The sequence below is a fragment of the Electrophorus electricus genome, chromosome 15 (assembly GCF_041902795.1).
Source record: "Electrophorus electricus isolate QZ-2024a chromosome 15, ASM4190279v1, whole genome shotgun sequence".
Taxonomy (NCBI): Eukaryota; Metazoa; Chordata; class Actinopteri; order Gymnotiformes; family Gymnotidae; genus Electrophorus; species Electrophorus electricus.
In genome coordinates this window covers 6,169,707-6,195,214 of record NC_137511.1, presented here as the reverse complement: position 1 = coordinate 6,195,214, position 25,508 = coordinate 6,169,707, and the positions used below count along the sequence as shown (strand labels likewise).

Here is a 25,508-nt window from a genome sequence, read left to right as displayed (position 1 = left end):
CCCTTGTGGTGAGATCGTAACATTGCATTGCCATATCAACATTACAATGTTTCTCTGCTGATTTTAATATCTCGGTAAACAATTCAGAATAGAGCATAATGGTACATCAGTGTAAAACTGACTGCATTTATTTCACATTTGAAAATTAAGATAGGCAAGGTATGCATGTGTATCTAATTGTTGCTATGATTAGGATAGGACAAACTAGGATAAAAAGTTCCAAGCATTCCAAGTTTTATGTATACAAGGCACATTATGAAGGATGTACAGCAACATTTGTGCACCGGACATTAAGTTTTGCATAATACATTTGGCCTTATACACACATTGTAAAAACATGAATAACAAACTGACTGATCACTAATGAGTACTGGTACACTAAATATTTTCATGCATGGTGTTTCAAGTATTGAATTGAGCATTAAAGCTTAAAATCATCAAATTAAAAATTCCTGAGACTGGTATGCTGAGAAATGACATCAGTCCCCTTCTCTTACTCATAAAAGAATGGTTAAAAGCCACAGTCTACTTGAGACATCCTGCTGAAGGCCGACTACAAGCATCAAGAAATGCTTATTGACCAGTTTTTGCACATTTATCTCGTCATGGACAAATAATTTTTGAAAAGTTAAAAAAGAGAGATCTCAGTCATCCACTGTAAACAGTCCTCATCAAAGCAAATAAATTACATTTCCACTTCAGGCATAACACTGAACCTATTCCACTAGAGCTACCATATACTTTATCCAGCTGCAGACTTTCCTCAGCCAGGTGATTAGCATTCCACAGCTGGCTTGGATCAGAAGCCTTGGCGATGGAACAGAAAGTAAAACCAGAGACTGGTTGAAGGCCTAGAGAGATGGGCTAAAGTTAAATGCTGCTAAATTAAAACTACAGTCGGGGAGGAGAGGAGGGCACAACAGCACTCATCATATAAGTAAGAAATGGTAATTCTATGGTCCAGCTCAAGATTGCTCCAGCTCAGGAACGCTCATGTTCCTCAAACCAGGAGCAATGGACAATCAGTATCCGAGTATCACAAGCCCTTGTTGAAGTAGACATGGCTAATGCGGTCACCATACTGGGAGTTGATGGATTCTCTCAGATCTGGCTCCAGCTTGGACACAGCCATAGAGCTGAAAACAGAAGCAAATGGCATCACAATTCTTCACAGTGGAGTTGATGAACAGTATTATCCATGCTGTTATATTAGTGATTTCACCAAGTTTAATGTGTTAAGACAATAAAAATAATATTTGACAGTGATATTGTGATCTTACCATCTCTGTGGAAACAGTGAACAGGCTGCAGGCACCATGAAGATGAGGCTGAAGAGGGAGTGAGGAAATTTAATTTTGTTTTCAAAAACCATTTACTGAACACTACTCAACTGGTAATTGACAGCGTATTTAAAATAATTATAACAGCGGCCAGTAATAACTGCACCTAATCTTAAATTAAATTCAAAGCAAATGGATACCACTTACAATACTCCCACCATCATCACTTGCAAAGGTGCATGGAGAAATGTGATTTTCTGTAAATAAAATATGAGCTGTTCATACATGTGCATGAATAAAGAATAGTGTCCAAGCCCATGCCTTGCCTAAATATTTGCTGACAGTTCAATGAAACAGAATGTTGCCTACCTGCATAAACCTGTGTTTTTCTAGTCGCTGCATTATTATAGGTAGGATGACTGTAGAAAGGGAAACAATTTCATGACTTAAGACGGTTTTGCTGTTTTTATAAAACATTGACATGATTGATGAGTCATTCTGTCAGGCACTTCATCATGGCATGAAGCTTCACAGTGTGGGTAGAAATGTTAAAATTCACCAAAGGCCAGGGGCATGACTCTCCCTCAGTACCAGCCTTCTCCACTGTATCTCAGTATACTTACTCATGCCTGGTGCTGCCATGGTTACTCTAGAAATGACCACCTGTGTGATGCCCTTGACTGCAGCTTTCTATGGCACATAGAAGAAAAGGAAAGGTAGCTCACTATCTGACCCATTCAGAAAAGCTCAGCCAGGTACAGTTACAATGTTATCAGTACTTACAACAGTTTAGCAGTGGAGTTTTAATCTAATCTACATTTATAATCTACATTTCTGTTGTGTTCCAGCTCCAAACAAGGCTAGTCTCAATGTCTGAGCTGTTACTCACTGTTGAATGACCAAGCTTATTGCCATTTTCATCAGTGACTGCAATGCCATTCAGGACCTCCCTGCATGTTAAAGCAGAAAAATGAACATGCTTAGCTGAGCCTAGGCAAAAGACATAGATGCAGTATAGAAGGAGGCCAAGAAAGATAGCACTCACTGTTGCCTCATCATGGGAATGTTCACGCAGTTAGCTGCAGCCACCGCTACAAACGGCACCCAGCGAGCCACCAGAGGCGGGGCTTTCTGGACGGACAGCAAATGGCCGCACAGTCAATCATTAAGACTTTCTCCATTCCATTAGATGAATGGTTGATACATTGATAAATTGGGTAATCAACAGTATCTTGAGCAGCAATACTGAAGTGTTTATTAATCAATCCTTATCCATACACCTGCAGACTGAGAATACCTTTGTGTAGAGGTTCAGTCCCACTGCCGTGGCCAAGGCTGTGCTTGTGGCAGTGACATAAGCCACCCCGATCTGTCTGGATGATGAGGACAGACATGCCATCCATTACAAAACTATCCAAGCATGCACAGAAAACTATTCATTCAGAGTCCATTGCACTACTGCAGGGTAAACTACTATACATAGAGACAATTCTGACTGAATTGTATATATGTATATCATCACTGAAAAATGAATGAACAAGTAATGGTGCAAAACTACAGCTTTACTTTGTTGTGATGGGGGAGGCAGCATTGCGGTTGGTGTAGTTAACCAGAGCGTTGAACGACTGATTTACCCACTGCCAAAACACCACAGCAGGCACTGTCCTGGTGTACAGACAACAGGTATTAACACAAATAAATGTCATTACAGCCATCTTCAAAATATATAATAAAAAAGTTGATAATGGCCAACTGAACCTTGGGTCTGATTATAGATGTATTACTTCATTGTTTAAAAAGCCTAGCAACTCAAACTACAATATACAAGTATGAACACATAAGTGATTTTCAGCTTTACAAATTAGCATGTGGGTACCTGTAGAACTGTAGCATGAAGCCAGTGATGGCCATGCCCCCAGGCACCTGAAAAGACATTCTGCCAATCAGATTCATCCTGTCCCCACTGTCAGGATGAAATGCTGAGTCATAGAGCTTCTTAGCATAGTGCATCTGTTCCACAGTGGTACCTGGAGGTATAGACCCTGCTCTAAAGAGACAGATGCAGAAAAATACACATTCGGGAGCATAAGGAGAGGGGGAGGAATAATTGGAGAGAGAGCAAGAAATAATTTCTATCAACCAAACTGAGACATTATGAGTCTCATAAAAAAGGTTTGAAAGCCCCTGGTCTAAGTGAATACATATAAAAATGTTCAGAGCAAAAAACAAATATAAAAATCTACTGCCAAAACACAGCTTTTCTTCATGACTGATCTGTTCACTGACCTCAAATTTTAAGATGGTTAAAACTGCCATATTAGCCTACTTGATGTTAATGCCATACACCAACATTTGGCTTTTCTGTTCTGTGTTATTTACCTGCAGCTATCCACTATGGCCTTAGCTTCATCTAGCCTGGACGCAGACAGAAGTGCAGTGCGACAATCCGTAATGTTGAAGAAGTGTTTGAGACGGCCCATGAACGTGGACTGATCCCAGCGTGGGGCATCGATATCAAAGCCATCCAGAACCGCCATGGTGCGCTCTCCTATCCCACGAGACCAAGGCACAACGTGATGGAACCGAGCATGATGCGTCACTCCAATTTTGAGCAGGTTTCTGAGCAGCCCAATTAGAAGACTTTGTGCACGTTCTATATAAATGGATAGGAATCTTCCTATATTTGAAATCTTTTGTATTTTTTAGCATTTAATTTTCAGGAAACCAGCAATACTGCACATGCAGAACCTGTTCACTAACTAAGCACCCCATAAAATAGGAGTCTGCTGTTAAACATACATTGTTAGTGTAAGCTAGTCAGGGCATTTTGTGGTTTGGCTTTTTTTTTTTTTTTTTTGGTAAGATTTTAGATTGTCAGTTAAAATATCTGACGAAAACACTAGAATTTTTAAAGTAATAATGTACTTGGTTTATTTGGGTTCTTCTGTCACTGGCTATTATTGGAGTGCAGCCATGGCTGGTGCGGGAAGTAAATCAAACAGGAAAGGTCAAAATCCAGTGAAATAATAAACCAGGAGATGAAGAAAGTTGAGTTTTGAACTGTGTTAGGGGTGCATTCTGCTGCGTGCCAGTGCTGACCAAATAACTTAGGTTTGCTCAACCCAGTCAAACATTCCCTTTGCAATCTTGTCAGCTCTTGGATTCACAACTTTAAATTTAAAAACTCTCTCTCAAGTCTGTATTATTTAAAATTGTAAAAGATTTGGCCTTTTTGCCCCAAATTACTTACAAAGACCATCTTAATAACGATATTAATGTTATTATGCAAGAAGGAAATGTAGAAACGACGGTTATAGTACAATTTTCCCTTTTCAAGTCAAGCAGGTTTACAGACAAATAAAAGACATCTGCTATGCTATTATTTATGCTATGTAAATTAACCTAGCTGATGCTAGCAAGTTTGTAAGTTTCTCTTATTACTCGCCATGCCGCGCCATGCTGTTATTGTTATTGCCCTGCAACATACAGCTAAGCAATGTTTCGATAACGTTACAGGGATTAAAACTGCACTAAAACAACAAAATAGACTGCTAGCTAGCTATCAAACTTAATTAACAGGGTTATACTGCTGCAAGTTGTTTTGTAACCATTCGCTACGTCTGGCTACTTAAAAACATGGAAAGTTCCTATACAAATTAAACTTGATCATTATAGACTGCAAACGTAAATGCGAGTTTAAAAAACAACACTTACAACTTGATATCGCTGCTTGTCTCGTGGTTCAATGGCACTACATGGTCCAAGCGGAGAGGCGATGACGTGTTAAAGGGTTAGTGAAACACGTGGGTCCTACTCTCCCAACCAGGCATAAGGGCAAGCTCCCTTTTTTAGGAGGATATCTTAATAATGCATTTATACGCGTTCAGTTTTACTATAAGCCATGTCAATAACACCCATATCTTTTAGCACTTTCAGTGTTAACTCTAGTAGATCTATTAACTCCATCATTTCCGCGCAGGGAGGCACCACTCCTGTCGTAGCATGTTTTACTTTTTAGTGCCCTTTTCATGCACGCAGACACACGTCCATGCTTAGAAATAACAATGCATTTATTATCATTGTTTTTAAAACACTTTCTCTTACAGTCAGTCGACTGCGGCTCTTTGGGTTTTACGCGTGTTTTGTGTATAACGTCATCATCGCCCCATAGTAACCCCCGGTAGCGTCTCGAGGACTTAGCTAGAATCACAAGATGGTGAGTAAATCCTTGGTAATAACATTGTTTATGCTGTAAATTAAACAGCACGCCTACAAGAGTAGTACAGTTGTCATTTTACAGCAACTCTTTAACTCAATGATACTAGTCAGCGGAAATTGTGTTTTCGTAGAAAAGAAAACATAAAGACGTAACTAATCATCCGCTGCAGTTCTCGGATGAGATTAGCTTGCTAACCCTTCACTAATGCGTGTTAGGTAAAACAGTATCATCACTATTCACCAGTGGAGGCGCTGATCATACCAGTTCTTCGTTCCCAGTGTATTTTCTTTACTGTCAAAATCAGGCAGAGGCAAATAATCTCTTTCAGGGTTTGCTGTCGATTTTGCGAAAACTGAAAAGTACTCCGGATCAAGAGGTTCGTATTTTACTTCTTGGTCTGGACAATGGTGGCAAGACCACTCTGCTCAAACAGTTGGCATCGGAAGATGTCAGTCACATTACACCGACACAGGTTAATCTCAACTTTTCCTTCATCTGGCTATTAAGTGAGACCGAATGAACTATATATATATATATATATATATATATATATATATATATATATATTTTTTTTTTTTTTATTTATTTTTTTTTTTTCAGGGTTTCAATATCAAGAGTGTGCAATCTCAGGGTTTCAAACTGAATGTGTGGGACATTGGTGGCCAGCGTAAGATCAGGCCCTATTGGAGGAACTATTTTGAAAATACAGACCTTCTGGTGAGTGTTCTTACTCATCGTATCTTGTGAATTAATTTTTTCTTTAAAACACATGTGATTGAAAATTCCTATTTCAGATTTATGTCATAGACAGTGCAGATCGCAAAAGATTTGAAGAAACGGGACAGGTAATGGATGTTATGGATGCTTGTATACAGCACCCCTAACTGTTATTTTAAAAGTTTTTTGAAAAAATTCCATTTGTGTAATGTGCTGCTCTTCACAGGAACTGGCTGAGTTACTGGAGGAGGAGAAGCTCAGTGCAGTCCCTGTTCTCATCTTTGCTAATAAGCAGGACCTTCTGACCGCAGCCCCTGCATCTGAGATTGCTGAGGGCCTGAATTTGCACACCATCCGGGACAGAGTGTGGCAGATCCAGGCCTGTTCTGCTCTCACTGGAGAGGGCATCCAGGTGATTAGGAAACATCTATATATACACACACAGAAACATGTTTTTCAGACATACAACCACCATCTCCCCCTCCAGAAAAACCTTTGTGTAAGAAAGTTTATTTGCTTTTGTTTTGATGTTTTAAACATAATTAAATGTATATTTTCTACACAGTACAAGTGTGACTAGATAATAATAATAATATTATTTCAGAGACTGAAAGATGCATTACAATAGATTTATTAATAGAGTTTTAAAGATCTTTTGCATTTTAGGATGGCATGAACTGGGTGTGTAAGAGTGTGAATGCTAAGAGGAAGTAGACCTGCATATTCCCTCTGCAATACCTCCAGGGAAGGTTCTGGGCCTGTCTGAATATACAAACAACTGTACATCTGTACAACTCTGAAAACACTTAAAAGTCAAATGTAAATTAAGACATCTCTCTGAAACAAAAGAATATTTCACATTTGCCTCTTCCTTGAGGCCTGCTGTGTTTAAAAAAAAAAACTCAAGCCATTTTATACTCCCTACCTCCCTTTTGATCATTTGTGTCATTATGACAATTATGGCATTTTGTCAGCCACATTTAATACTGTGTTATTTCCCTAAAATATTGTTTGACTCATGTTCAACCTCTTGATGCAGGATGATCTTTGGTACATTTTGGAGTAAACAATATCTGCCGTCATATTATGGAATGTCATTCAAGACTTTACGCCAATGCCCATATACACATTTAGCAGAAGCTAATATCCTGATGTGTAATGTAATCCACACATTCCCTCTTGTTTTGAACCACAAGCCTTGTTTCAGAAAGGTTATTTTATTGACTGAAGTTTTGGTCATTGATAGCATGAAATTCCACCTTTTTTGACTAAGGTTTTTTTTTTCATGCATATTTTTGTAACATTTATTAAAAGTGCAGGATGCTTTAATAATAGTGGTGTATTTCATAGAATACCCGAAAAGGTTGTTGTGCTCAAATCTAAAATAAACATTAATATATTAAAAAACATCATTTGGAAGTTATCATTTTCTGCAAAATCTGAATACACTGTCATGTTTGTGAAATCTAAATAAATGCTTCACTTATAGAAAAATATCAGAATCCGAAAAATATCAGATTAACATTAAAATCTTCCTCATTTTATCTTGGAATATATCAGTTGTATTTATAATAACTGGTACATAAAATAAATATTGAAAAACATCTAACTGTCATTTTGTTTGAGCCCATTTTAACCTTAGTTTATATATACAAAGATTATTAATAGAACTTGATTAATATTTGTTTACATGTGTACTCAATTGCTCTCCCAGATATTATATATTTACCTCTTTCTCTGCCACATTCTCCCATTAAACAATGAAACAGATGCAGCTCACCTAACCTAGATTCTTGGGGGGGAGTTGCTTGTTTGTTTTAGCTACCTTGAATTAGTTAACTTCCATATAAAATAAAATTCGTAACAGATACTTATTTTCCATTGAAGCGTCATGTAGATGGCGCCATTGTCTACAGACCATTCTTTTTATTTTTAGTTGCAAGTTCATTTGCTGTGTTCAATATATTGTCATTGTTGAAGATACACAGGTGTAGGCAGACATCTGGAAAAATGCACCTAAGTTCTGCACCTAATGAACCTTTGGTTATTCAATTATTAGACACTGTGATTCCCCCCAGTGCCCACTTTACCATAAGAAATATTTGTATTTATTTTTAAATAAAAGATCAAACCTAAATCTTAAAAAAAAAAACAGACAACGGAAAAGCTTATTTCATGAATCAAAAGCATTTAATAATTGTAATATGTAATGTATGTGTTTGATCCCCTAAATGGAAAATTAACTATCTTTAAGAGAATATGTGTTTGTGTGTATGTGTTCATGCTATTAAAATTTGAAGAACGGATGATACCAGAATTTTTTCTACCATTCCGACCTGTCACCCTCTCCCTCTTTCCTCATAATTCTGAGTCGGTTCCTTTAATGGGGCCCTGAGAGGTATCACACAACTCTACACTTGCTCTTCAATAGTTAACACCCATCATGCTTGAATGTGAAGACACCCACCCGGTTTCACTTATTCCAAACACTCGGCTTCGCCGAGTGACATTCTGAAGCGGAAACATGCACTCCCTCTCTGTGAAACACACAAGCTTTATTAAGCCTGAATGAATCCTCTGAGTATCCACCTCCAGGAGACAGGCAATTAGAAAGGCCTTCCCATAGCCCTCCTCCTCCTGACCCGTGAGCCAGCTAGAATTGTCTATCTCTGGGCTTATCCTTCCATCTGCCCCTTAGACAAGCCACAGTGCACTGTCCTTCTGGAATTCTAGTCATTGGAGAAAAGGCCCATTTATAAACTGGGATGTAAACTGGGAAGCTGAGACTGTTGACAGACATAGTCTAAAATTGACTGTGCATCAAAATTGTGAGCAGTTGTATTATAATAGGTGAGAACTTTAGGAAGGCTGTATAAACAGTAATATGTTGAATATTCACTGATGCAGATAGCTGAAGATAAATCAAGCTGATTAACTGTAAACCACAAAACACTATTTTGCTATATGTTGTATTTTTATGGGTTATGAATATAGTATTCAACTTCTCGTATACTTAATTTTGTTGATTAAAATTTGCTTTCTTTCATGTTTGTGGTATTAAAACCATCAATCTATTAACAAGTCCTCTCCATTCAGTTCAACCATTGAGTAATATTCAAATTCAATTGATATAATTTTCTGTGGATATGAAAATAACAACCACAAAAAGGGTAGCCACAGAAATGGTTATCCCATCTTCTTCAACTGTCATATAGATTATTTTGGCCACTGAAGGGAAATATTTTGCTAATAGATTTAAAACAACAAACAATAAAAATACAATTAAAAACATCACATTAAATAACAATATGCAAGATTATTTTAATTTTGACACAGTATTTTATGTATTTTAATTTTGACACAGGATAATTTACTAAGGATGACTAAAATAAAAACAAGCAAGACATAGAAAAATACATACTCATGAGACATGAATATGCAAAAAATAACAAAATAAACAAAAACAGGAAAACAATGTAAAAATAAATAATTATATTGATTTGAATAAATTACAATGTGATGATACCATGTCTCCATTGATCTTCTAAAAAAGGTTTTACATTGGTAATCCCTTCATTTCTCATGCTCTATTTCCTGCACCAGTTAATATTAATTTAATCAATGTCTGTTTTTTTCTACTATTTTTGGATTTACCCTTAGTGTTGGAACATGAACAGAATCAATGCAAAGTGATCATAAGAAACATTGCAGCATGTTTAGAATTAAACTTATGGGTCCAAACTTTACTAAAACCTAGAAGCACTATCAGAATCAGAGAACAACAACAACAACAACAACAACAAATCTAACAGCTTATATATATATATATATATATATATATATATATATATATATATATATATATATATATATACCAGTATTTCAGTATACATTTATATATTACTTCCATCTGTGTGGGCAAAACACTATGTAACCATGGAAACTCAGTGACACCTGATTATGTTTTCTAACAGTGCAAAAATAAAAGGCATCATCCATTTTTGTTCTTCCACAGACACAGCCCGCCTCCATTTTTTAACAATTACTCATATTACAGAAAAACCAGCACGCTACAAGAAGACATAAATATGTGCAAAGAGCTACCTACTTATTTCCTTAAGAATGACTGACAGACTTTATCCTGTTTCTGTCTGAACGTGTTATATGTACATTATATGATGTAGGCTTTACAACACAAGGCCAAATGTTTAAAAATATTATTAAATGATTGTGCTTATGTGTGCAACTGAGGACTAATACAAATTTCATGGCTTTGATGCGTGCACACATGGGCTTAATATCAGTTTAGGCACTCGCACCTCCGTTATTGAGTGCCATTAAGATGCTAGCTGTCAGAGGGGTGCAGTGGAGGGGACATAATTATGCACCTCAGCTAGACACAAAGGGCCCAACACCCACACAAAGCTCAGACTGCGCCCCTCTGCACTATGCATCCAGCCCACTCTCCCACAGACAGCAGGACTCATCAGGACAGCCCCCACAGCTGTCGTAATGCTATGTGTATGGAGTAACAGAGCAAAAGTTTTATCCAAAATGTTCTATGGGCCTATCGCTGTGTGAACATGCTTAAAATGCAGGGTTGAGTCTAATGGGACATGGCAGTTACCACGTGAGAGTGTGACTGTTTGTGCGTGGGGCTGATCGGAAGGCAGGGTCAAATTCTTTCTCTAATTTACAGTATCTTTGTACTGGGAACTGGGCAGCTGTTCCACAGCTGCTATTTGAGCTGAACCACCCTGCGGTTTTACAGTGCTATGCTGCCTGTGGCCCATCCAAACCATACATTCCACATGTCTGCACCTATCAGACGCCATGTCGGAATAAGAAACCAACCAGTGGAGCAATCAGGTTTAACTAATGCTAACAGACCTGAAATTCGTGTTGACGTAACTCATCCTAGACTAAAGTGATGAAAAATGGAGAGTCACCCTTAATATCATGCTCCAAGGCATTCTCTCCTACAAACACACATACAGAAATCCTTAGATCTTTTTTTGAACATTTTATTTGGGAACAAATGATACATACATAAATATCCAATTTCATTGACGCACACACAGAGAAACATATACAAGCTTAATACAATTGAGTCAAAAATCTGTTATCGGTTTTTAGTCTAAAAGGATATGCAGTATCCATGTATGCTGTATTTTCACAGCAGTTGAAATATTTGTGTCTAGGGCAAGGATATAACCAAAAACAATGTTGCAGAACTGAAGACACTGAAGGGAGACGTGAGCAGAAAAAAGAAAGACAGAGAGAGGGGGAAGAGAATCTAGGCAACACCCAAAGCTGCTGGCAGGTGTGTGTGACGGCTCAGTGGGCCCTGAGAGGGTAGAGGGAGGGTGGGGTGTAGAATTACAGAGGCTGCCGTGGAGGGATGATCTGGGTCACGGGATTCCCAACATCTCCACTGACACACACAGGGGAAAGGAGAAGATCATCATCAGCACCATCCTACTATGCACTCCCTTGCCAGCCAATAGTATCACATTACAAAAATGAAACAATTATGTCACTAATCAAAGGACAGCAAGACTGCAGTTTCAATCAGAACCAAGATGTCATATTTCATAACACATCAGAAAATTTGTATTCTGTAAATTCCAAACAATATTTACAGACTCACAAACAAAAGGAGGAGGCAAGTGAAATGTTCTTAACAGAGCAGTGCCAAATCTGTCTCTCACAGGCAAATTAAAGGGGAATTACTGTTAAAAAAATAAAAAATTAAATTAAAAAAATTTAATGGTGTAAAAGGCTTGAAAATACTCTGCATACTGTACTTTAAAACACTTTCAATCAAACAAGGTAATGTAAAACTGTATACATGTTCTGGATAAAACCCTAACCCTAACCCTAACCCTAACTCTACATATAAACAAAGATTCCCCCCAATAAAAATGATTATTTTTAAACATTACTTGTAAACTATGCCTTAAAGTAAGCTGCTTGAATTTATTTTTCTAAATTTACTTCATTTAAATTTAGTCTTGCAGCAATTAAATTATTTGAGTAAGGTTCATGGTTTGCTACATTAGTATGATACAACATCAAGAAACTGCAATTTACCAGTAATAATACAACAGTTTTACATCTAATTACTGAATCATGCATGTATTTAATTCCACACATTTAATTCTGTTGTTGACTGATCAGCTATGACCACATAATTGCTTTTATTCCATAGACTTTTAAAGGTGATCCATGCACATTTAATTAAATCAAAATGCGTTCTTTCTCTATCTATGATATAATGTATTAGTGGGTTTAATAGGGAGATTCAAAAACCAAGAATATTAGTTATGGCTGAAAGTTTCAGGCACATGTTCTGAAAAAAAATGACATGTAGAAAATTTTCTTATTTCAAGTCTACTATTACATCTTTATAACATTAAAGTGACAGAATGTTTTCGGTCTATCTAATAGTGATAGTGATTACTGACTCTCTCTCTTCTGTTCATCATATTCCCAGGGTATGTTGGCAGGCACTGCAGCATGATGCATTTGATTATTTAGCAGGCCATCTTTTTCCCTGCAGTTGAAAACGACATCATTGATGCATATACACATTCATTGATATGAAGGTAAAACACCTTCGGGTCATAAAGGACTACACATACTGCGACTACACATACAGCCCTACAGCGAACTGAAGAGATAAATTTTGTGTCAGTAGAGACAGAATCCTGTGAAATATGACCAAAGCCATTTTAAAAAGGCACACATGCGGCAGAGATTCCCTTCCCCCACATTTTACAGTAGCTAGAAAAGGGCTACAATGAGAAAGAGCTGTGGGGAGTTTCACCAGCACAGGGTCCATACTACATGATCTAAAAAGAGCACACACTCTGTGCTGGGCTACTGTCAAAATAGATCAATGAGCAGACACATCTTGAGCCTTGTGGGAGACATTCCAGCCCATTAGGAGGATCTTTAAATGCCTCTGTGGCCTACTCCCTTCTCAGAAGTACCACTAAAAGCATTAAAAAGCGTATGAACTGTAAACACACACACAGAATCAGTCCAAATCAGTCAAGCTGTAGGCAATCCTATTGAATTATTTCAGCCCACTGAAATAGGTTTAGAAGATAGACTATTACCATAGAAGAAAGCTGTCAGATTACTTTAAAAACACTTTATGATACCTCAGACACCTGTGAATAAAATATTTATGCCTTAGGCTACAACATAGCACTAGCTACTGAAGATATTAAACATAAACCTTAAACATGTAAATATGAGTTTTAAGTGACCAATCCATCATGAAATTGTACAATGATTGAGAATTCTTTGAACTTCTTATACATCCACCTGCTGAAACAAAATGGTTCCTATGAGTAGCACTCTGAAGGCCTTCAGAGAAAGCATATACTCCTGCAAAAACCTGCTTGTCCTTTCTCAGCTACTGGCTATACTTTTCTGTGAATTTCTTGTTTTTTGAAGCTCCACAACTGCCTTACCCATTTGGTTTAGTTTTTTTCTCTGAAAAATGCAAACACAAAGGTAGACAAAAGAAGTGTAGCTACGCATGCCATAGAAACATTTGAGAATCAGTGACATCCATGCAGCCTATTCCAGCTAAGTTAAACATGTGTGCATACATGAGACATTTATAGCCTCCATTTCAGTCACAAAGATCTTTAGTAACCCTTCAGATGAACATTGTCCCTCTCCCGTGCACTCATTATCACTCAAGTATATTAATCTTACATTGCCTTAGCAGATAAAAATCACACCTACCTCTTACAGTTAAGCTGTAATTTTTCTTGCCCTAACAGCAATGATGAATGTTCCTATCTGCAATTAAACATGATCTGTAGAGCCCTATTCTAAAGTACTTGTGTCATTTCTTTGCAGGTCAACTCAGAGGAGCAAACCAGACAATATCACTTGTTGACCTCAATTCCTTATTTAGAAACTGATGAAGTAGAGGCAAGTTTATGACTCACCTGCATGCTGGTATTATTGTTGTCCTCTTTTTAATACGATCCTTCACCAAAGGCCCACCTCAACCTTTAACAGGATGCTTTAACAGATTCCATCAACCATTTATCTTCAAGATAACTGCCTCAAACTCCACTTACAACTGCTTCAAATTTCTCAGAGTTACAGTAATTTTATCACTATAAGCATCAAATAAATCTGCAAGGCAAACATATATTCAAAATAAGAAATTCAAGGTTTTAAACCATCCATTTTTTTATGTCATTGTTTATTTGGGACAAGTCCTGTTTTAGTTTCACAAAATATTTACAAAACAAAAACTGAAATAAAAGCAAACAAGAAAAAGGTTTCTCACCTTTAGATTCATTGGTCAGTGCTTGCCATTACTTAAGATCTTAATTTTTTTATTACATTTTCATTCCCTGTTTCAGAAGTCATTTTAAATTTCTTGCAGTTTCATTACTTTGCTACGAGTAAACTTGTTCCCACATGCAATCAGTAACAAACAGGAAGCCATATACTCATGTTTGGTGCCAGAAGTGACAAGAATAAGGAGAAATAATTACAGCGTTATAATAAATGCTGAGACATGTAATAGAGTTCAAACTTTAGAATGCAGTTTGCTTTTCACCATCAGATCAAAAAATAAAAAATAAAAAATAAAAATCTATGGTTAAAACCACAACCAAAATATCAAATATTGACATGAGCAACAAAATAATGTACATCTGGGTTTCACTTAAAGGGCAGATAATGTGACTTTTTAAGGGGGCGAGGCAGGGCTGTCTGGTGGAACCTTGCTGGGCAGCTGGTCAGCTGGTCAAGGCCTGGAATTCTAGTCACAGCTGCACCAAAGGAGCACAAGACAACGGGGCACTGAGAGAATCTCTCAATAGGGCAGTACATACAATGGTAATAAAGAAAATAATATTGCATCATCAAAATTCCCTTTCGAGTCCATCAAAAACTACAAAAATTTCCTGTTACAAATACAGTTAACCTATAGCAAGTAAGTATAGCTTTCTCTTACAAAAATTGCAGAGAATAGTCCAACCTTTGCCCAAGGAGGCAGAAATACACAAGACTGTGAAAATAAAAACATGTTGCTCTTACAAGGATCTTCTCAGTGATAACAAAGACTTACTTATGTTGTCAAATAAAATATAGTGGGCTATACTTTCAACAGTAAGAAGGAACATTTTTGTTGACAGTATATTTTAAGAGCTATGCTGACTTAAAAATAGTAAAACTTTTTTTTAAAATGATCTGGAATTCACAAAGTGCCAACATTACTTATGATTAACAACTACTCATACTGTTTTGTCTCTTTCATTTTGCAAATGTTCAGTTTTATTCTGTTGTATTAAGAAGTAACTTAAGATGATGCAACATCATTTGCTCCTAGGTAATGTGCAAAGTTATGCTTCACTTTGTAATATTTACTTGTTTCAGTCTTTAAAAGAATTACACAGTCTACCTAAGTAACATTAAATGACTGATTCGATTTATGTACAAAAATTCTCACTCACTCACGTCATGACATTCCGTAACTGATAAGCATAATCTATCCTGTGACTGACAGCAGTCACCGGAGCAAGGGTTAACTGGTGACATAATGCTTGGTGGAAGACTGCCCATAGAGGCCATAGAAGTCAGGGTGTCTGTGTGGTTGTGAGGCGTCTATCCAATCACGCATGGACAGGCTCTGTAGGGACTGAGACATGGCCGGTGTGGAGGGAAGAGGAGGGTGAGAGTACTCCTGTGAGCTCACTGGCCAAGGGAAGGAGCCAGATCGAGGGTAGGGCGCGTGCCCCCTGTGGTTAGACACAGACGGCACCCCTGAGCAGTAGCAGTTATCTACCGTGCACATCAGAATCTTCCTCCCTCCATACTGGGGCAGCTGTGAGGTGCTGCTGTTGGGGTAATGAGAATGTGGAAACACGGAGCTGGAATGGCGTGTGGGCTGAGAGCCAGTTGCAGTGCTGGTGCTTCCCACATGCTGGGCTGAGGTGCAAGGCCCTAGAGCTGGCTGTGAGGACTGACCCTCACCAGGGGCAGATCCTGGAGCGAGACCCGGGCAAGGCTGTTTCGATCCAGTGACTGAGGAGGACGAGGACTCCATAAAGCTGGAGCCAGTCCTGCTGCTGCCAGCGCTGTCTGCGAATGCCGCAGTGTGTCTGCGCTTCTCAGCGCACACATATGCTGGAATAGTCTGGAAGAAGTTTGCAGGAGCACTAAAAGGTGCTGACATGGGCAGAGGGGGGGAGGGAAAAAAAAAAAAAAAAAAAAGTGGTAGTGTTAAAGGTGATCAATTACAATGTACAAGATTGAATAAAAAAAAAACTAACAAACAAAAACAAAAACCATGTGTTGAACAAGTGGTTTTTGAATAATTAACAAATGCATGTATTATTCATTCATACCTACCTTCAAGCATTTTGCAAAGGTTTTTCTCTCTCTTTGAGATCTCTGAGAGAAACAGCTTAGAATTGAGACTGCCCACTTTGTAAGGTGGAAGAGTACTGCCAACACATGACTGAGACCTGTAGGGTCACATGTGACTGTCAGACTACCTAATGTTTCCATATATTTGACTGATCACATCATGGATATAGTGTGTCAAGAATGATGACACAAAGTTTTAAAAGGCTCTGCAGACTCACCTATCCATTAATATTTTCACAGACTTTGTATTCTAGAGGAGGCAAGAAGAAAAGCACAAATTTTAGTGTGTAAACTGTAACCATCTCTATATGAGAAACTTAAACACTTCATATTCATTGTTCATTCATGAATTTATTCTCTAGAGCATTCATTTTTCAGTACAATTTGACAACTAAGGTAGTGATAAGGAATAGTGTAATGGTGCTATAAAGTCCAATATATAAAAGTAGTCCAACTATAAAGTAGTATCATTGTGTAAAATTCACAGATGAACGGGTACTGCTGAAGGGAGTGTTAGCTATTACTTAACAGTACAGTTATGGCCAAAAGTTGAGACTAGCAATTTTGGTTTTCACAAAGTTTGCTGCTTCAGTTTTTTATGGTGGCAATTTGCATTAACTCTAGATTGTGAAAAGTGTTCCGATGAATTGCAACTAATTGCAAAGTCATTTCTTGCCATGAAAATGAATAATCACAAAAATTACTGCATTCCAGCCACTGCATTTCAGCCCTGCCACAAAATGTCCTGCTAACATCATTTCAGTGATCTTCTCGCTAGCTCAGGATAAAGTGTTAACAAGGACAAGGCAGCGCAGACTGAGTGCTTTAAAAAAGGGTGGTGGTGCTTCTTCTCTGAACCATGGTTACCTCCAAGGAGAAACATGCAGTCATCATTGCATTGCATCAAGAGGGCTTCACAGGCAAGGACACTGCTGCTTGTAAGATAGCACCTAAAATCAACCATTTATCAAGTCATCAAGAACTTCAAGGAGAGAATGTTCATTTGCAGTAAAGGCGGCTTCAGGGTGTCCAAGAAATAAGCAAGTACTAGGACTGTCTCCTAAAGAAGATGCAGCTATGGGACCACGTCACCACCAGTGCAGAGCTTGCTCAGGAATGGCAGAAGGCAGGTATGAGGACATCTGTACGCACAGTGAGGCGAAGAATTTTGGAGGATAGCTTTGTGCCAAGAAGGGCAGCAAAGAAGCCACTGCTCTCCAAGGAAAAACTGAAGGACAGACTTACATTCTCCAGGAATTATAGGGATTGGACTTCAGAGGACTGGGGTAAAGTTATTTTCTCTGAAGCCCCCTTCAGACTGTTTGGGACATCTGGACAAATGGAGAAGAAAAGGTGAGCGCTACCATGAGTCCTGTGTCATGCCAACAATGAAGCATCCCGAGACCATTCATGTGTGGGGTTGCTTCTCATCCAAGGGAGTGGGCTTGCTCAATTTTGCCTGAGAACACCGCCATGAATAAGGAATGATATCAAAACATCCACCAAGTGCAACTTCTCCCAATGATCCAGGAGAAATTTGTTGAACAGTGCTTTTTTCAGCATGATGGAGCGCCATGTCACAAGGCAAAAGTGATAACCAAGTGGCTCAGTGAACAAAACATTGAAGTTTTGGGTCAATGGCCAAGAAACTCCCAAGATCTCAATCCCATTGAGAACCTGTGGTCAGTCCTCCAAAAGAGGGTGAACAAACAAAAACACAGAAACTGTGATCAACTCCAAGCACTAATTGGGAAAGAATTGCTTGACATCAGTCAAGATTTTGCCCAGAAGCTGATATCCAGCATGCCAAAGCAAACTGCAGAAGTCTTTTTTAAAGGGTCAACATTTTAACAATATTTAAAGTCTTTGCTTAAACTGGATGTATTTGTCAATAAAAAGTTAAACTTATGACATGCTTATAATTGTACTTCACTATACCATATAAACATCTGACAAAAGGATCTAAAAAAATAAAAAAAAATAAAATAAAATGGAGGCAGTAAATTTTGAAAACCAAAATGTGTGTCAGTCTGAACTTTTGGCCACGACTGTAGCCAGACGAAGAGTGTAGCTAAATCACGGCACCTGGCAGTGCTTCCTTTTCAGGACAGTAGTGAGTCACGTAACTTTTGTTAACTGCAGGGTTGCCAATAAAATGCCTCAGAAGGCAGCAGCCCCTTTTATACTCATTTAGACTTAATATAAACTAAATGCGCAATAGACTTTGCTCATCCGAGTCAAGCATTTCTGCTAAAAGTTAGAAAAGACAGACATTGTGCTTTACCAATATGTATAAAGAAAAGAAACCCAATTAGTGAGGATTAAGCCTGCATGTAGACTAGACTATGAATACACCACACTTTGAAAACATTAATATTAAAAATGTCACTTTAAAACTTCACTAATTTCATTGTGTAATATATTAAAAATAAAGACAAAGAAAAAACAAAGAATAAAATGAGTCACCCTCATGAATTTAATATCTTCTGCCTTATCAAAGACCATCTGTATAGAACTGAGAAGTTTCTTGGCCTCCTGCCGCTTCTGGTTGAGCTGTAGGGACTGTGTGGAGTTCTCTTGGCAGAACTTGGAGTGGGCCTGATCCAGCACATCCAGCGTCTTCCCCAGGTCTTCTTCCAGGAGCTGTTGCATCTTCTGGTAGTGCAACTGAACTTCTTCTTTGAGCCGCTGCACATTGTCCTGAGGAGTAGAGACAGGTACAGTAAAGCAAGATGAATTTTGTATCAAGACGAAAAGAATATCTGCCTGTGACGATGCAAGAAGTTGGTTGTAACCCTGAATGTAAGTTTGGAATGGAAGACTAGACATTCCTTACTTTAAAAAAAAACAAACACCACAATCTTCACCATAAACCTTTATGAAATAAAGCAAGTTGTTGAGAAGAAACATGAATTATAAGAAAACAGGATTATCTGGATTAAGAACATAGGTTATAAAAACAGATTATGTGGCAAACAAAAGTGTTGTGGCAGACGTCATACCCATGGTAAGTTTAACAGTTGTACAAAAGATAAGGACAAGGTATGGAAACACACCTCAACAAGACATTTGTCTGACTCAAGCTTGTAAATCTGCTCTTCTATGTCCTGGACCCGGTCCTCAATCCGGTCCTGCTGCTTCATTAACGTTTGCTGTAGAAGAAGAATTTAGGTGGATGTCATTATGCCACCATAGGAAATAACCATCCTAAAATAAATGTCTCCTGAGATCTGAAGATGCAAGGATGCACTAAAAATATGGAAGTTCAGACAGGTTTTATTTCTGTGTGAACCATGTTAGCTTCTTAAAATAACTAATTTTCTTTAGAAAAAAGAAAAAAGGGAAATCATGTTTTAAAAAAGCCTTATTATACAAAGAAATTATCTGCAAATCATTTTTCTTAAATATTAAAGCTTATATTTATGTTTGTTTTGCACAGTTAAGACTTCTAATGTGAAAAAATCTTTTATTATTATGAAACAGAATGAACAGCTATCCAAACTCCCTCAGCATAAGACAGAGTGAAGAGGAATTTCAATTATTTTCCTGTCCCTTTCTTATTCAGGCATAAACAATAGAGAAACCAATCAACAAATGGCTTGCAATGCCTGATAGAAGCACAGTGGTAACTATGGAGAAAAAAAGCAAATTAGTTTTAATTAAACTGACGCTTGATACAAGAGGCAGTCACAAAGGAGAATGTGGAGGTGCTGTCATGGCAACAAAGCTGCTTTTTAATTTCTATGTATTCAGGAGAAGATTGTGCAAGAAGAAAGAATAAAAAGACAGAAATATCAAAACTATACAAAGCAAAAAGGACAGAAAGAGAAGAAAAACTTTCATTTCACACTATCTTTCCCCATTTTGTCTTTGTCGGCCTTTGTGTCAGAGACAAATTGCCGTTACCCTCACTGTGAGTATACTGGAGCAAAGCTCTGTAATGAATGCAAGCTGGCTAGCAGATAAAAATGCTTCCAGTACAAACTTCAACCACACAGTCCTATCCATGCTTTAAAGCTTTGGAGGGAGCTCAGTGACTTATTCAGAGACATGACACAATGAATCTTTAACACTTTATGCTTTGTGACCCCCAAAGCTCCCAAACTGGCATCTCTGTACACACTTGGGGGCAAAATAGTCATGTAAATGTTTAGACAGATACCCAAATAGCACTATCACAAACAAATTAAGTTGCACTGACCACTTACACTCATCGGTTTACTATCCCAATGGAAAGTCACTTTCTCTGCATCTTGTCAAAATGTAATTACCTTTAATGCTGAACATGGATGTACCAACAAACAAAATAAGACACACAAATTGAAGGAAAAGTTAAACCTTCCTAATAAACTGAATAATCAATTAATCATAAAATACACTTGGCTATATGTCACTTTTCAAAATAAGGCCTTTTATACAAAAAACTGGCACTGTACCGATTCCCCACTTTTTAAACAAACAATCTAAAGATCTCACTGTTGGATCTTACACAGCAGAGCAGTAGCAAAGAAATATGGCTTCCCACCTTTCTGAAGGGTCTTGGGAGCACAACAACCATGAAACAAACACCATCAACCCAGAGTGGTGGGCCCCGGAGTGATGCTCCTCAATCACGCAATGTGACTGCCACTGATAACAGCTAACTCTGCCCTCAACAAAAATGAACTACATCAATCACTAAGGGAGACTTGCATAGCTGGGCTATTTCTGTCTGAGACACTGTTTTAGCAAAACAAATGAATCCATAATGACAGTGTACTCTATGGCCTGATTATTAAGGAACCAGTGCTAGATTAACATGAACTGTATCTTATTATTACCACAGTATATCACCAATATATACTGTGGAATTGCACAAAATACATGTTACTTGCTTGTGGGAAAAGAATCAGGACATAGAATTGTTTTTAATGAGATTTTAAAACAATCTGTTTAGACAATTTTTTAAAGAATGTGCATTCCTCTTAAGTATTAGCTAAATCCTACTTCGGAAAGGTAATAGCATGAACTAGGTATGCTTTAGAGGAATATGAAAAGCCTTTCAATGCTGAAAGTATGCCCTCCCCCTCCCACAATAATTACTTTAATAAAGCCCAGAGGATGGAACCTAATTCAGCAGTGATCCTGTGGGGCTGTTCCTCTCTTGTGGGGGAGAGGGGGTACAGTGCTCAGGTCTGGGTGAACAGAAAACTCAGCCACACCTTCAAGTACCCCTGGGACTCTGCTGTTTCAACCATATACAGACACCCATGTGACAGACTCAAATTTCAGCTAAGCTGCATCTTCTGTAGATAACTAATTCTTTACCTTTACAGTCTCAAGAAGTGTTATATTTGCTATATGCTTAACACATATGGTAAATTTGTAGACTCCAAGACAATCTTTCAGTAGCTACTCTCTGACAAATCTTAGCATGAACAAGCTTTTGAAATACACATATTTGAAAACTACACTAGCCTCAAACACCCAGGACTGTTTATTAACTGGCCAGTGCTTTGATGTCTATATATAGACCTACAGCATTATAGTCAAACATAAAGAGTCTCCATTATCCTGCAATAAGGCCTAAAGGAATACAGGGATTGTTAGCAGCATATGCAATCCAAATTAGGCCTTTTCCTTCATCTGTGCCACAGAAAATAAGACTCCTCATTAAATTCTTTGGTCCCAACCCCTGCTCCCTTCCCAAATGCCACACAAGGATGCACCTGCGCTGGGGAGATAAGCCCAGAGGAGGGCTTTAGTATTGTTCCCAGGGCTACCCAACTGTTTACCATTCAAATGGAAGTGAAGTAAAGAGAGAGAGGGAAATTATAGGATTCATAAAACAATTTTCAACAGAAAGATGAGTTTATAAGTAAAGCAATAAAATAGCAAGATATGATATAGTAATAACACAATTAAAACAAATAAATATCAATAATAAGGGCGTGCTTTAAAAATATTTTAAGCCATGCAAGGTTGATTGACGTGGTGTATTGTTTAATTAGAAAGCATAGTTTGGTGCATACGATTTTTTTAAGAATCAGTTCCATAGTGCTATAAAGGTGTGGTCACTCACCCTGATATCATTGCGCCGAACCTCCACATCGCAGACCGCATGTCCATGGTTGACAGCACATCTGGAGAAGCAGCAGTATTGGCACACCGCCACATGCTCCGTCTCGCAGTGATACAGTCTGTACTCGTCATGCTGCGGGCAGCTCCAGGCTCGCGCATCGGCGGCATCTACTAATAAGTGCCCAGCGTTGGAAGAGGGTTGCTGAAGATGAGTCTGAACGTGGGAATGACAGCAAGGTGCATTACACCTGAGGCATATCTTTTGTGCGGGAAGTGGTGGTCCCCGGCGACAGAGGATGCACTGCAATACTGTAGGAGTCTTCTCTACGTTCAACGCATTAAACTTCTCTACTATATTTGACAGTTTGTGGTTTTTCTCCAGAGTTGGTTTCTGGCTGTAGGCATTGTTGCACTCCGGGCATCGAACCATTGACACATCCTTGGCCCAAGCTTCGTTTATACAAACGCGGCAAAAGTTGTGTTTGCATGGCAGCTGAACCGGCTCCGAAAACACATGCAAACAAATTGGACATATGAGCTCTTCTTCAAGACAGTTTTTCCAGTTGTCTGCCATTTCAGCTCTTTTCAACTTTACCTAAATTTTTAAGTGCGCATATAAAAAATATAGTCGGATAAGTTCTGAGAGGTACAAACGTGAACTTGCAATTCCTTTAAACCCATGCAGACAGAACCTGTTCTACTGCACAAAAACTGTACAACGGGAAGTCACAAGGCCTACTTTCATAGGCTCAAAATCACAATGAAGTTTGCTCCGGAGACGTAAAAATAGGCTAAAGCACAGCTATTGTACTGCAGCGATTATGCAGTACATTTGATGCCATATTATATCACCCAACTACTTATTCATTCTTGAGTGCCAAGTGTAGAAACCTAGGGAGTTTATTATTGCCGAATAAACACAACTACCTAGCTACATTGTGCTTCTAAATGTCAACAAGGCATAATCAATGCTGTCTGTGCTACAGTGACTCCTACCAGACCTTTTTAAAAACGTCAACCAGTACGTTAGTCTGTTCACACATCTGAATGATATCTCATCAGTCTCTCGTCTGCTGTGTTAAGACACGTTGATGGGCCTTTTGAGGGTGGCTCAAGTTAGGCTTGTGAATCGCTAATGGCACGGTTGTAAGAATTTTATTGCGTACATTCAATTTGCATTCAACTTGAAAGTAAACGGTTGAGAAGTCTGTAGTATATAGTTATAGCTATTAATGAGGAAAACCGTAGGATATAGTATATATACACTAATGACGGGTTGCACTGTCCGTTAAAACGACGTGACGTAGCGAGCTAAGATAGCTATATCATCTAATTGGACTAGCAAGACAATAAAAATCTATAGCCTATTGGCTATGATAGCCATCTTACTTTCATTTAGTGAAAATAACAGATTAGGTAAGATGAACAGTCAGTAAGGTTGCTAGCTATTTTATGATAAATTCCTAGCTATCGTAGCTAACTAACTTAGCTAGGTGGCGTTAGCAAGCTCGGTTAACATATGTAGATACGCGCACACCAGCCTACACGGATATCTGTCTATCTATCTAAAAATCCCTATTACTACAACGAAGAAATGCACAGAAACCATGCACTGACTTGAACGTATTGACACGTCATGTGTTTCAAATTAAAGATAACTAAACGGGCCAGTCTTTTCACTTCTCCTTTCAAATCGGAACACAAAAAAGGTGTACACAAGCAATCTGGTCTGTGCACACCATCACAGCTCGAACGGGACCGCTTAACAGATGCAGCAGGCTAGCTAATGGTCTCAAAAGCTTTAACCTACTTTAATAGCCCGTGTCGTACTATGAGGAAGCAAAGCGCATTTCCTTTTAACGTTATTTGTAGCCAGCGAGAGGGAAAAAATGTGAAGTCGAGGCAACCAGATAGCTAGTTAGGTGTATAGTTCAGAAATGCATCTGAAATTTCTGTGCAATCCTTTACATTTTTAAGGGAACGATACCGTTCTGTCCTTCTTATTTGGTCCTGTCATCTGCCATCTTGCGTTCCTCTTTCAAAAAAAAAAAGATAAAAGAAAAAGAAACGTCTCTGGCTAAATTAAGCCTCTTGTTTTCACTGCCTACAAGGCATCGAAGAGAGAAATGCAATAACGCGTGTCCTCAAATCTGTCGTTAATTCCTGAGATTATCCGTCCATGGATTGCAATTCGAAACCGCTCCTATTTTACCATGTTAGCTATAATTTATGATCCCCCCTCCTTTCCTTTTAGGCAGGCTTTGATGAGGGAAGGAATGCAGACACAGAGCTGAGTTTCTGTACACCGAGCTCACGGTCCCTCCTCCCCACAATAACCACTCCACAAATCACGTGACTCGTCACGGCATCGAGACATAAAAAGGAGGTGCCTAAAAAGGAAGAGCCGGGATTTTATTTAAAAGAGCAACCACGAGAAAGCAGCTACGATGGATGGTCCGAATGGCCATTATTACTCATCGGCAAAATCCAAGGTTTTGTGTCCAGGGATCTAAATGAAAACCCTCACTTCGGCCTATAATAGTTTTGACAACACTCTCTCGTTGTTGACTGATAAACTCCAACATATTATTACATTTAGTTCACCTAGTTTATTCTACAATTACTTGCGTTTGGATGACAAAAGTGTGTGTGTGTGTGTGTGTTGATGAATCTCTGTATGGAACTATTCTAAACAAATAAGTAAACGTACCTTGAGTTCGTTTTGCTTTAAGCACTTTGATACACTAAGTAAAGAAAGCAGCATATCTCATGGATTCGTGGTGCCATTATGTGATGTATCAGAACAGAAGATTGGGAAT

At 38.4% G+C, this 25,508-nt stretch overlaps 3 protein-coding genes across 4 annotated transcripts; 1 reads left to right on the top strand and 2 right to left on the bottom strand.

The window, feature by feature from the left end:
• Positions 1 to 96: 96 nt before the first annotated feature.
• On the bottom strand, positions 97 to 5,058 carry sfxn2 (sideroflexin 2). The gene is made up of 12 exons (XM_027010390.3): positions 4,995 to 5,058; positions 3,660 to 3,828; positions 3,157 to 3,327; positions 2,847 to 2,945; positions 2,578 to 2,653; positions 2,326 to 2,411; positions 2,170 to 2,230; positions 1,904 to 1,970; positions 1,650 to 1,699; positions 1,488 to 1,537; positions 1,281 to 1,328; positions 97 to 1,136 (listed from the first exon to the last, which is right to left on the bottom strand). Exons 2-12 carry the CDS (start codon positions 3,815 to 3,817, stop codon positions 1,037 to 1,039), a joined length of 966 nt encoding a protein of 321 aa, XP_026866191.2. The 5' UTR covers positions 3,818 to 3,828; positions 4,995 to 5,058; the 3' UTR covers positions 97 to 1,036.
• A 162-nt stretch (positions 5,059 to 5,220) lies between these two features.
• arl3b (ADP ribosylation factor like GTPase 3b) lies at positions 5,221 to 8,482 on the top strand. 2 transcript variants are annotated; one of them, XM_027010442.3, is made up of 6 exons: positions 5,221 to 5,496; positions 5,828 to 5,971; positions 6,100 to 6,216; positions 6,294 to 6,344; positions 6,443 to 6,628; positions 6,883 to 8,475. In XM_027010442.3, the coding sequence occupies exons 1-6, from the start codon at positions 5,494 to 5,496 to the stop codon at positions 6,928 to 6,930; spliced, it is 549 nt and encodes a 182-aa protein (XP_026866243.1). In that variant the 5' UTR covers positions 5,221 to 5,493; the 3' UTR covers positions 6,931 to 8,475. The 2 variants fall into 2 exon arrangements, with proteins under 2 accessions (XP_026866243.1, XP_026866244.1); XM_027010443.3 differs by lacking the exon at positions 6,294 to 6,344 and having other exon boundaries at positions 6,883 to 8,482.
• Positions 8,483 to 14,433: 5,951 nt separating this feature from the next.
• Positions 14,434 to 25,007, bottom strand: trim8b (tripartite motif containing 8b). The gene is made up of 6 exons (XM_027010458.3): positions 22,691 to 25,007; positions 19,686 to 19,781; positions 19,096 to 19,329; positions 16,848 to 16,879; positions 16,612 to 16,727; positions 14,434 to 16,428 (listed from the first exon to the last, which is right to left on the bottom strand). Exons 1-6 carry the CDS (start codon positions 23,261 to 23,263, stop codon positions 15,785 to 15,787), a joined length of 1,695 nt encoding a protein of 564 aa, XP_026866259.2. The 5' UTR covers positions 23,264 to 25,007; the 3' UTR covers positions 14,434 to 15,784.
• Positions 25,008 to 25,508: the final 501 nt, after the last annotated feature.